The sequence below is a fragment of the Mustela nigripes genome, chromosome 1 (genome assembly GCF_022355385.1).
Source record: "Mustela nigripes isolate SB6536 chromosome 1, MUSNIG.SB6536, whole genome shotgun sequence".
NCBI classification, from domain to species: Eukaryota; Metazoa; Chordata; class Mammalia; order Carnivora; family Mustelidae; genus Mustela; species Mustela nigripes.
In genome coordinates this window covers 46,898,817-46,911,362 of record NC_081557.1, presented here as the reverse complement: position 1 = coordinate 46,911,362, position 12,546 = coordinate 46,898,817, and the positions used below count along the sequence as shown (strand labels likewise).

Genomic DNA, 12,546 nt, shown 5'->3' with positions numbered 1-12,546 from the left:
ATTGCATGAGTATTTGTTTAATTACCCACTTGCCTGCTAGAAGTTAAACTCCCCAAAAGAAAGGAAGAGTTGTATGCTCATCACTTAATAGACCACATATTAGGCATATATTAGTATCTGCTTAAATGAAGGAATAAAATAGTATGTGTTGTTGTGTTAATATGTTAAATGAGGGAATGAAAAAAAATTAATTAATGAGAGTGATTGAATATCATTTTGTTTTTTAGAAGTCTTACAAATCCTCAAACTCCTCCCTGATTTTTTGCATGTGGGTTGGGAATTATTAACCAAGAGAAAAATATCTTTTTCTAAAATAGCACAGATTTAAAAAAAAAAAAAAAAACCTTAAATGAGGAGCCTTTGAAAGATATCATGGTGTCTTTATTCTCTCCTAGGTGCCTCTTATGGGAAAGGAGAAAGAAAAATCTCAAGAACTTGCCATATACACATGACCAGGTAGTCTTCTCTGCTCCTTTCTCCTGTGTTGCTGTGAGTTGAGGAATTGCTGTTTGGGAGACAGCACTATGAAAAAGTTTTTTTTTTTTTTTTTTTTTTTTTTTTTTTTTCAGATTCTGATCTCTTGGACATCAAGGAATCCTTGAGAGATAGTATCGTCCACTTACAAAGGTTGTGTTATGTGCTGCAAACAAACTCCACGTCTCTCTCACAATATATTAGAATGCTCAAATCTAAACAAAGCACATTGTGTTGTCTGTCTAACCCTTCAGCTGCTCCTTGAGCAAGGGGCTTTTTAAATTCTTTCTGTGTTAAGGGAGAGTCCTTCACATGTTTGGGTCTGCTGACCCCTCATCTCAGGCAATTCTGATGGTTTTCACTTGGGAAGAACTGGTTCACTCATTCCACATGGATGTTTTTCTGGGAAAGACTTGAAAAATCTTTGATATTGTTGAAGTCCCCAGGGCCTGTAGAAGTACAGTTGTTCTATGGACATAATGATTCTTGTTTTCCCGATTCTTGTTTCCAGTGATTTTGACTGTTTTTCTTAATCCAAATGTGTTTTACCTCATCTTCTTTTTTTCTCATTCCTATCTCTTCTCCCCTTTCTCTTTTTCATTGTCTCTAACATTCAGCACCCTCTTTTTCTAGCCCCCAGTTCCTGTACTTCCATCCGATCTTCTTTTTATTCTTTCCATGCACTAGGTCCTCCCCTGTGATATATGTCTTCTTCTGTCCCTAATAACAACATGTATACTTATTTTTTCCACCTATTTCCACTTATTTTTTCTTACCTAGACTCTTGTCATCTGCTATTATTATTTCCCTCACTAGAATTTCAATGATGATCTAATGAAATAATGTACATAAATAATTCCACACAGTGCTTGCCATGTAGAAGGCATGTAAAAATATTTTAAGATTAATTTATTACCGGTATCAACCTCTGTGCTTCAGTTCAGAATTAATCTGGCTTCCTTCCTTTTACTGAGGTTAGCAAACAGAGCACTTATGAAGACTTCTCAAACCTCTGGGGGTGTCTGGAACTATCACAACTCTATAACAATTTCACAACTCCTCTGAAAACATCCCTCAGGGGTGTTGTTAGCCTCTGGGCTATTCTGTCATGATTTCCTGAAGGAGTCTAAACCCTTCCTTCATCTGTCAAACTGTCCTTTCTTTTGCCAACAAATCTCAAAAATTTTTTTCATTTTATTTGCATTCTGTCAGCCAAGTTTGAAGAAGAAGCTTCTTCTCTCTTACACACACATGCATACATATTATATAAAAAAAAACCCTATTATGTAATAAATACATATTAAATATGTAAATAAATATAAATATATAAAAAACAATTTGTCTCATGTTGAACCACTAAATAAGTTCTAGGCTTCCAGCCGGATGTTGATCCAGGTCTTCTAACTCCAAAACCAGTCTCAGTTTCAATGATGACTTAGTGTTGTGATTTACCCTGAAATAGGGCTGGAGTCTACTGTTGTTCTGGAATGGAGAGAAGGGTTGCCTGACTCTCCATCAGAAACATAGAGAACAAAGTTCTCTGAATTTGTTGTACTCTTTGATTTCCTGAGCTGTTATTTAAATCTATTAAATATAACTTCTTTAATTTGTTTTAATGAATTTTTCTGTAATGAAGTTTTTCGTCATTGAGGTAATTCTCAAAATTATAGAAACAGCTAGTTATTCCATCAACGTGTGCTTTTGTGTGTTGGGTCCTTAAATTATCCACAGACCCTATCCATCACCTCTTCATGCCCCTTTTGATCTCATTTATTTTCCTTCATAGGCATATTTACATATAACAACAGAAAGCAAAAGCCAGATATAAATAATTCTTATGATGATGCTTTTTTCCCAGGCACATTAGAGAATGTATTAGAGAAGTTTGTTTTATTGTATTTTTTATTTTATTGCATTTTTGATTTCTAAACCCATTTCTTTCCCAATATGTTTTATAACCTATAGGAGACCACCTATTCAAAAAACAGAACCAGTACTTTATGATAAGTGTTTCTGTATATTATTACATAAGAGTTTGTGACTATGTTTAGAAATCTATGATGTATATATATTTATTAGTTTTACATGATCCTACATGTGATATGTGTGTATGTATAATTTCTATAGATGAGTTTTTATTCTTTTTAAACTATCTTTAAACATCCCAAACCATTAAGGATAAGGAGTTAAAAGACAAAGTAAGTCTTTGCCCTTAAGCATTTTCAAGTTTGTGAGAGTGCTAATGCTTTCCAGTCTCTTACAAGTACTTTTATAAACAGAAATACACACACACAAAGTGCTTGTTGCAAACTTTCTGAGTCTTTTAACTGGTGGCCTAACTCCTCTGAGGACATTATGATTTGCCTCATTCATATCTATAGAAACTGATGCTGCTTGTAGCCTAACCTCTTCCAGATGGACTTCCAGATTATCCTAACAATCAGAATTTCCTCTTATCTGGAACTCTACATTATCAAGGATCTGCCTTTCCAGATACAAAATGGAAAATTTTAGCAGAAAGAGTAGAAACTTTGAAGTCTGATATACCTTGCTTAAAACCAGGTTTAATTTTCAGCTGTTTGATCTTAGAGAAAGTCATGAAACTTCCTATTCATTCGACATTCCCTTGTCATCTGTTATAAAGGACTTCTGGTTAAGTCCAGCTAGTCCTTAATGTCACCATCTGAGTTTACACAGCCCAGTGTGCTAGAGGAAATCACGCAACCATGTTGACTCATACCAAATAGCTCACATAACTCCTTCTGTGCTTTCGATTATACTTAATGAATGACTCTTCTCCTACTCCCTTACATTTTACCCAAATCCTTATTCTTTGTTGCTGACTTCACTTCCTACTTCATTAAGAAAATTAAAACAATCAGAAAAAAATATCCCGTGCCCTAAATTACATTTACTCTTCTAACCAGGAGAGTCAAATGTATGCTAATTTCTCGGTTACCTTATATAAGTTAGATAAAATATTCATGCTCTTTCCTAAAGCCGTTCCTTCCAGTTTTGCACTATATTTTTCCCGTATCTCCTCAAGAACAACATTGCAACAATTTTTTTTTTTTTATCACTCTTCCTTACCATAAAGTTTTTACCCTCTACTTGGCTATTTATATCAGCATCAAACATAATATCGTGTTTTCCATCAGAAAAAGGTGTTTCTGCCATAGCTGCAGGTAAGGACACTATTCTCTCACTCCTGCCTTTTATTTTTATTTTTTTTTTTTGCTGAGTAGTTTTACCAGGTTGGAGTCTGCTAAAAACCAACAGTGGTATTGCCAGTGCACAGCCTCAACTTGAGGTGGAGAGAAAAGGTAAAAAAAAAAGAGCCTTTGTAGCTAAAACAGGCAAACTTCTTAGGAATTAAACACAACTTCGGTAGTTTCAGTTTGCAGTTAGGGCTCCAGAGAGAAATTCAACAGCAAGAACCTGGAAATTGTCACGGAAGGGCTCAGTAGCTTTGTATGCACCACTGGCTTTCTAAGAAACTACAAACATGTTGGTGAAACCTAAGAAAACCTGTTAGAAAGTAAAAGTAATTGGGTATTTGAGAATTAATTGAATAAGCATGCTTCCCAAATAACATGCAGATCAATCACCAAAGTGTTTCTGGCTTAAGGTTCATTGGGATGTCACCAAGATGGGCAGACACATGGGCAACTCCTAGAAGTCAGGCTGATAAATGAAATAAACATAATCTGAGAAGACATATCAGTGGCTGTACTTAGCAAGAGAGATTTCTTGTGGGAATGTGAATGCCACAGTTTAAATTGACAAGTTACTAAAAGTTAACACAAAGAAAAGAATAACAAAACACAGCAACCCTTTAAAAAACAATTAAGAACCTAGGGTGGCTATGCTATAATATTTAAGACATTTAACTTTCAAAAACAAAACAAAACAAAACAAAAAACCTCTGAGACTTTCAAAGAAATAGGAAAGCTTGGACCAAAATAAAGAAAAACAGTAATTAATAGAATCTGGCTCTTAAAGGACCCACATGTTTATTTTAGCAGATAAATGATTCAAATGATTCAAAAATTCAAATGCCTTCAAAGAATTAAAGAAAACTGTGTTCAAGTAATTAAAGAAAATACAAATGGTAAATTATTGAATGAATAAGGGAACTCCATATAGGAAAGGAAACCACAGGAAAGAAAGAAAAAAAATTTTTAAATTCTTTATAATAAACTGAAGTGAACCATGAGAGATTGAAAAACAATCTGAGGGTTTTGAAGGGGCGGGGGGGTGGGAGGTTGGGGATCCATGTGGTGGGTATTGGAGAGGGCACAGATTGCACAGATTGCATGGAGCACTGGGTGTGGTACAAAAATAATGAATACTGTTATGCTGAAAAAATGAAAAATTTTAAAAAAAGAAAAGAAAAAAATAAACTGAAGTTAAAAAAAATCAATACATGAATTCAGCAGAGTTGAGGAAGGGGAAGGAAGAATCTGTGAACTTGAAGACAAATAGAGAAGTCTCAAGTTCAGATAATATAGAGAAAAAATACTGAAGCAAAACAGAGTCTCAGATATTTGTGGGGCAACATTGACAATCCAACCTATGTATATTGGTAGGTCCAGAAAAAGAGAGCAAAGTAACAGAATCAATATTTGAAGATACACAATGTTAAAAAGCTCAAGAAACCTTAATTAGAATAAGTATAAAGATATTAACACATAGAAACATCATAATCTAACTGCCAAAAACCCAAGACTGATAATGGCTGAAGAAAATGGCTAATCAAGTTACAGGCTAAAAAGCTTGAAATAATTCCTGACTTTTTATCAGGAAAAAAAAGAAAAAGGAAGCTGGAAAGCAGTCAAATGGCATATTCAAAGTTCTGGGAGAAAAAAAAAAAAAAGGCAGTCAACCCTTAAAACAGTACAATAAAAATCTTTAACATGATAGAAGACAATAAAGGAAAAAAGAACCAAAAAAGACCGAATCATACAAAAAACAAATATCAATATGACAGATGTAAATCTAACCAAATCAATAGTTACATTAAACTGGAATCCTAATACAATGGTGATGTGAGTTTAAAATGATTCAGCCACAAGCAGCTGGGCATTTTCTTCCAAATTAGAGAAACACCTACCATACTACCCAGTAATTCCTTTTCTAGGTATCTGCCCAAACATGTCCATACAAAGACTATATGCTAATGTTTGTAACAACATTTTTCATAATAGTCAAAAGTGATAAACAACCCGAATGTATTTCAACTACCAAATGAGTAAATAAATATATTTTACTTATATAATGACATACTACTCAGGAAGAAAAAGGAGCAAGCTATGAATATATTTAGCAATGTATAAAACTCAAAACATTATATTAACTGGGAGAAGCCAGACACAAAAGACAATATAGTTTATGATTCCAATTATATGAAATTTCTAGTAAAGGCAAACTATAAAAATAGAGAGCATATCTCTGATTTCTTGGAGCTGGAGACAGACCCTGGGCTGACCTCAAACCACCATCAAGGAGTCATTTTATGTAATGGAAGTTTTAGGACTGTTTTGGGATAATAGTTTCACAATTATATAAATTTACTAAAATTCATCAAATTGTATCCTTAAAATGGATCAATTCTATGATTTATAAATCATACTATAACAAAGTAAAGCAAATAAAAGAGCAAATTTTAAAAAATCATAAGGAAACTACTGCTCTATTCTACAAGAGGTCATGGTAACCTTGCTGGCATGATAGAAGTGAAGATGAAGGGAATTTGAAGTATGTGAAATATATTTTGGTTTGGACTCAATAGTCCTTGGTAAGGGATTAAATATAAAGAAGGGAAGAAAAGATCTGGAATTTTTGTTTGGGCAACTGGGTGGATTGTGGTATGGTTAGTGTGATTTATTAAAATTAACTATGAGCACATAGAAAGAAGTTTTGTTTTTGTTTTACAGTATTCACTATGCTGAATACTTTCCTTAAGAGAAAAGTATTTCCTTTTCCTTCCTTAAAAGGAAAATTTAAGTTTCCTATTTGATATCCACATGGAATGATCAAGTAGGAATTGTTCTGGAGCTCAAGACAGAATTCAGGCCTGAAGATATGCTTTTGAGGGTAATCGATACATAGAGAGATTAAATCAATAGGATTTGATAATATCATTCAGTGAGAGTGGGATTAAAGTATAGGGCAAAAAAACAAATTAGAGACACAGTAACATTTAGTGATGTAGGAGGAAGATAAGCCATCAAAGTAAAGGATACTAAAGAGTGGAAATTAAAACAGGAGGAAAACCTGGTGTCACCCCCCCCCCCCCAAAAAAAATCAGTAATAAAAGTAACTTAATAGAGTCAGTTTTCCACTGTTCTGAATCCTGCTGAAAGGAGAGTAGGGTGAGGAATATTCTCTGGGTTTAGCAATAAGCAGGCCGTTGATGATGCCCGCAAAGATGCTTTCAGTGGTATGGGAAAACACTCTCACTAGAGTGAACTGCAAATAGAATGGGAAGTACATGGAAACAGAGACTACAGACCACAGCACTGAAAGGCTTTACTGGGAAGCTGAGGAAGCAATGAGAGAATCCCAACTAGAACGTGTATTCTTTAATGAACTATTTTTTTACATTTTATCTTTTTTTTCTTTCTTGATGGCTTTCTTTTTTTTTTTCTTTGTTCCTTCCTTCCTCTATTCCTCTCTCTCTTTAACATTCCTCTCTTTCTTTAACATTAGAGATAATGTTAAAGATTAGTCACTAACGTATATTTGCATTTTGGTATAGCTAGTGAGGTACCACCTTTCACAAAGGACTGAGGCGAAGTCTGTATTTGGATGGTTGCCATCCCAGGTTTGAATTAGAAAAAACTAGGTCCTCTCTGATCAAGACAAAGAAGAGCAAAATGCCCAGAAGGCTTAGTCATTATAGCTGTTGGCCCTGGGGACATCTCCAGGTACTGATTCTTTGCCTCTAGAGGATCACTTCAGAGGGAATTCTGGATTAGGATGTTGCTGGTTTTAAATCTCTGGCTGTACTGCTTTGGGGCCAGCATCAAAAGCGACTCTCATCTCCCAGACTAGGCTTTGGTTGAGTTGGGAGACAGACTGAGGCCCAGGTAGTGCTTTCTCTGAGGACGCTTTCACAGAATGGAGGGGACTGTAGTTATGGAGAAATAATTTTTATCTTTATCTTCACAGAGAAATATTTAGAGTTTAGGACAGAATGGTGGGCATGGAGGAGGTCAGGTCTGTTAAGCCCAGTGTACTGTTTGGTCCGGGCTTTGAATTTGATGACAAAAGTTGTCCCTGTGGCTAAAAGCTTATCATCTCCTATAGGACTAAATAGAACCTCATAGGATAATGTTTGGAGCACCTGGATTTAAGTTTTATTTTGGGGATTTTAGTCAAGTTAATTAACTTCTCTGACTCTTGTTTTACTCATGCATACTGGCAACAGTTCTTTTCTCATAAGAAATTTCTTTTTTAGTCATTAGAAGAGATAGTATATGTAAGGAGCTAAAAACAGAGGCTGGAACATAAATAAGCATTTAATAAATATTAGATTTTTTATTATTAAAGGAGTAAGATCATTTAAAATGCCTGCCTATTATCTTTTGCATTCTCTACATCATCATATAAAATGATTTCTGTATATCTATAAAGAGCCTAGAATCCTCATTTGCAGAAAGAATTTTTTCAGCAAGAATTATTTTTCCATTTCCTTTACATTTTTTTCATTAAAAGAGAAATAACAATTTGAACTGTACATATGAAAAATTCATTGGTGAGTTTGTTATTCTACCAAAGGCTAATTAGAGAAACAGAAGCCTGCAAATTTTTGTACTTCCCTCAGTCCTAGCTCAAGGCAAATAGCAAATATATTCCTTCCCCAAGTGAAAGACTAGTGCATGGCTCCTGCAAAGGACAAATCCAAGGGCCAGAACTGTGCTTCAGCCTGCAGCTCAGACACTTTAATAAGGAGTATATTATGCCCAGTCCTATCCTTCAGAGAATAGCTCTTCCACTTGGCTGCCTGGGTGGGAAAGAGCATTGAACTGTAGTTCCACAGTGATAGAAAAGAAAGACTTCTGTTGTCTATCTTCTTCTCCACCTCTAGCCCCACATATGCTTCATGAGCTGCAGAAGCTCCTGACCTTTTGCTGTGAGGAAAGTTTAGGTTTGATTCTGTCCCTGGTCTGTCACTGGTATTGACAGAGACAGAGTTAGACTGAGTCCAGCTGGGGATACAAGCTGGACATATTGACCCTTTTGTAAAACATGTTGTCATTCAACCCCGGGCACACATTCCACTCCTGTTTCTGCTCTTGTTTTTCATATGTTCTTTGATAAGGAAAGAAGTTGCTCCTTTGGTCCTTTGATTACCATGGTGTGCCTAGTACATAATAGGCATTTGACAAATATGAAGCCATTAATCAATAAATTAATTAAACCTGAAAAGCTCTTTTTGAGTTCTTTAGATCTTAAGGAATCAAGAGCCTAGTTTGGGGGTGCTTGTGTAATTCAGTTGGTTAAAGGTCTGAGGTCCTGATCTCAGGGTTGTGAGATCAAGCCTTATGTGGGGTTCCCCTCTGGGTGTGGAACCTGTTTAAGATTCTCTCTCTCCCTCTGACTCTCCCTCTCCATCCCCTGTTCTCTAGTTAAAAAAGAAAAGAAAAGAAAAGAAAAAGAACAAATAAAAGAGCCTAGTTTGTAATCCTCCTCTTGAATTCTGGAAGGACTGTGCTGGTCTTTGGGATTGACCTCCTCAGATCGTCAGTATGGTGTTGGTTTGGGGGTTCTGGTGCTTCAGAATCAATTATCTTTATTATTTTCTTCCTCTTACTGATAGTCAGTACTCATGACTCCTACTAGCATATCACTCTTTCATCTCTGGTTTATCCAGCACCTGCTTCCAATATATCCTTTATAGTAAGCATTCACAGTTAAGTGCAGAATCCCTGAGCACAGATCCATAGAATTTCCCATCTTGAGCACTGCAACAGTCACTATCTGCAAGCCACAGATTTTCAGTGTTGGGCTAAACTGGCTGAGGAATAGAGAGATTTAGGTAATATAGAATTTGATCAAAATATATAACTAATATATGGGTAGGTAGATAAACTTATCAGCATATTAATAGATTCCATGGCTTATAAACACCTTGAGGGATAGTTTTCTCAGTTAACCAAACATTACAAAATTTATAGATAGCAGATGAATACTGATTACAGCTACCCTTTATTGAGTGTTGATTCTCTGCCTGGTGCTCATCTAAATGCCCTATTGAACTTCTCAGTGATCTTTAACTATCCCATGGTAGATACTATTATTTTCATTTTAATTTTAAAGAGGTGAGGAATAAAGCAGAGATTATTAAGTAATTTGTTCAAGGTCACAGAGTCAGGATTTAAACCTAGGTGATCCATTTCCAGATTCTTTAATTTTAAAGCTATTTTCTTCTTCAAGTTTCCAGAAAAGAGGCAAAGACAGAGAAAGTATGTAAGGGACACATGTTATACAGTATATAGGTAAGAGGCCCACAAATCCAATTGGATCTAAGATTTGTCAAGAGGTCACCTAGAATGTTGGTATTCTTTAAATCTGTAGTCTGCAGGACCAATTTTTCAAATTTCAGTAGAACTTTCTACAATGATGGAAACTTTCCATATTTGTACTACACAATTCAAGAGTCATTAACCATATGAAGTTACTGAACACCTGAAAACTGGCTAGTGCAACTAAGGTACTGATGTTAATTTAATTTAATTTAAATGTAAATAGGCACAGATATCTAGCGGCTACAATATTGGACAGTGTAGAACTAGACCACTGACTTACACGAAACTTGGAGTAACTCTGCCTGGTCTCTATTCATGCCCAAGCATCCAGAGCTCTCTGCCCCTTGCGTTTTGTCCAGTGACTTTTCTCCTTGTTGTGACCCAGGCTCCTATTCCATTTTCTCTAACATGGGTCCTGAGATGCTTTTCAATAATATACAAATTCACTTAATTTTTATGCAGAACTGTGTGTGTGTGTGTGTGTGTGTGTGTGTGTGTGTGTGTGTGAACATTCTTATTTGGGTGACTATCAGATTCTCCTAAGAGTCATAACTCAAACAATGTTAAGAGCCATGATAGTCCTTTTCCTTTCCTTTAATCCAACCCCTTATCAATTGTGGCTAGAAAGGCGCAAAAAGTGATTAGCTCAGATGCACATTTGGCTATATCTTCTTGAAGATAATAGCAAATAATTGAAATAGAAGAGATCTGTGTGGCACCAAGATTTTAATATTGATCTTTGTCACTGCAAGTGTTAGGTGTTAATATCTAGAATGGCCCACAGGTCTATCTAGGCTTTACTCAGAGTAGGAAATGCAGATTCTATTGGCTCAAGATGGAGTTTACTAGAACAGCCTCATAGCAGTATGGAATGCAGAGAAGGAGAAGTCTCTATGAAGGGACAGGGAAACCACCTGCTGTAAGTTCAGGTCATTTTAGTACCTACACATTCCCAGGAATGCAAAAGGTTAGAACTTTATAGTCCTTAAAGAGTATTTTTCTTCCTCTGTCCCACATCCTGCAGGTGGAAAAACTGAGTCCTACTGAGCATAATGTCTATATCACCACAATTTAAGATCACAGTCAAGATACAGACACATATACACATCTGCCTATCTGTGTTTATGAAAAGCCCTTGGTCACATTTGTGCTGCTAACATTTCCTTTCTGGTTATTGGCATCAGTGTTAATTACCCACATAAATGTATAATATAAATTCTTCCTTAGCAAGGAGCAAGTCAGCTAACTCTTTAATGTTTCTGGATGAAACGTCTGGGTGTCGGTGTTGATTGAACTTTTTTTCTTTTTTTTTCTTTTATACTGTTTTTTCTTTTCCTCTTTTTTTTTTCTCTTTTTTCTTTTCAAAAAAGAAAAGTATATTTTAGCACATGATGATCACTGATTTATTGCCTAATGGGGTAGAACAGTAAGTCTTTGTATCAGATTGTTAACATAAAGGAATTAAAATAATATTGAAGTCACTCCTTCTTATGGCTACTGTCTCAAAACATATTGCCACTGATTCTAACTGCAGCTGTTTGACTTAACAAATTATTCTCTTTCTTCCCAGTCGGACTTTCATTCCACTATGTCACCGTTCAACCAAACTACTGATAACCACCAGACCTTCACTTTGACTGGCATTCCGGGAATGCCAGAGAAAGACTTCTGGATGGCCTTGCCCCTCTGCCTTCTTTACAGTACCACATTCTTAGGTAATGTCATCATCCTTGTTGTCATCAAGGTTGAGCGAAGTCTCCATGAACCTATGTATTATTTTCTAGCTATGCTAGCTGCCACTGACCTCAGCCTTTCACTATCTTCCATGCCCACCATGATTAGTGTTCACTGGTTCAACTGGCATTCAGTAACTCTTGATGCCTGTGTCACTCAGATGTTCTTTATCCATACCTTTGGGGGAGTTGAATCAGGTGTTCTGGTTGCCATGGCCTTTGATCGCTTTGTGGCTATCCACTTCCCTTTGCACTATGCTACCATTCTCACTCATGGAGTCATCAGCAAGATTGGAGCAATAGTCCTGCTACGAAGTGTGGGTGCAGTGCTCCCTGTGCCTTTTTTCATCAAAAGGCTACCTTTCTGCCACTCCAATATCCTTTCCCATGCATACTGCCTCCATCAGGATGCCATGAGGCTTGCCTGCGCTGACACCCGTGTCAATAGCATCTATGGCCTGCTGGCTGTGATCTTCATCATTGTACTAGATGCCTTGATCCTTTTGATTTCTTACTTTCTAATTCTCCAGGCAGTACTGGGCATTGCTTCCCGAGAAGAGAGACTCAAGGCTCTCAACACCTGCTTCTCTCATATCTGTGCAGTATTGCTCTTCTACGTGCCTCTCATTGGTATGACTCTGATTCACCGCTTTGGAAAGCATTTGTCACCAATAGTGCACACTCTCATGGCCAATGTCTATCTGCTGCTCCCTCCTGTGCTCAATCCTGTTGTATACAGTGTTAGGACCAAGCAGATCCGGCAGCGGATTGTCCGGGTGTTCTGTGGGGACAGGATTGGTCCTTAA

The 12,546-nt window shown here is 36.4% G+C and overlaps 1 protein-coding gene across 1 annotated transcript; it reads left to right on the top strand.

The window, feature by feature from the left end:
* The first annotated feature begins 11,595 nt into the window (after positions 1-11,595).
* LOC132011714 (olfactory receptor 51H1-like) lies at positions 11,596-12,546 on the top strand. Its single transcript, XM_059390763.1, has one exon. The coding sequence runs from the start codon at positions 11,596-11,598 to the stop codon at positions 12,544-12,546; it is 951 nt and encodes a 316-aa protein (XP_059246746.1).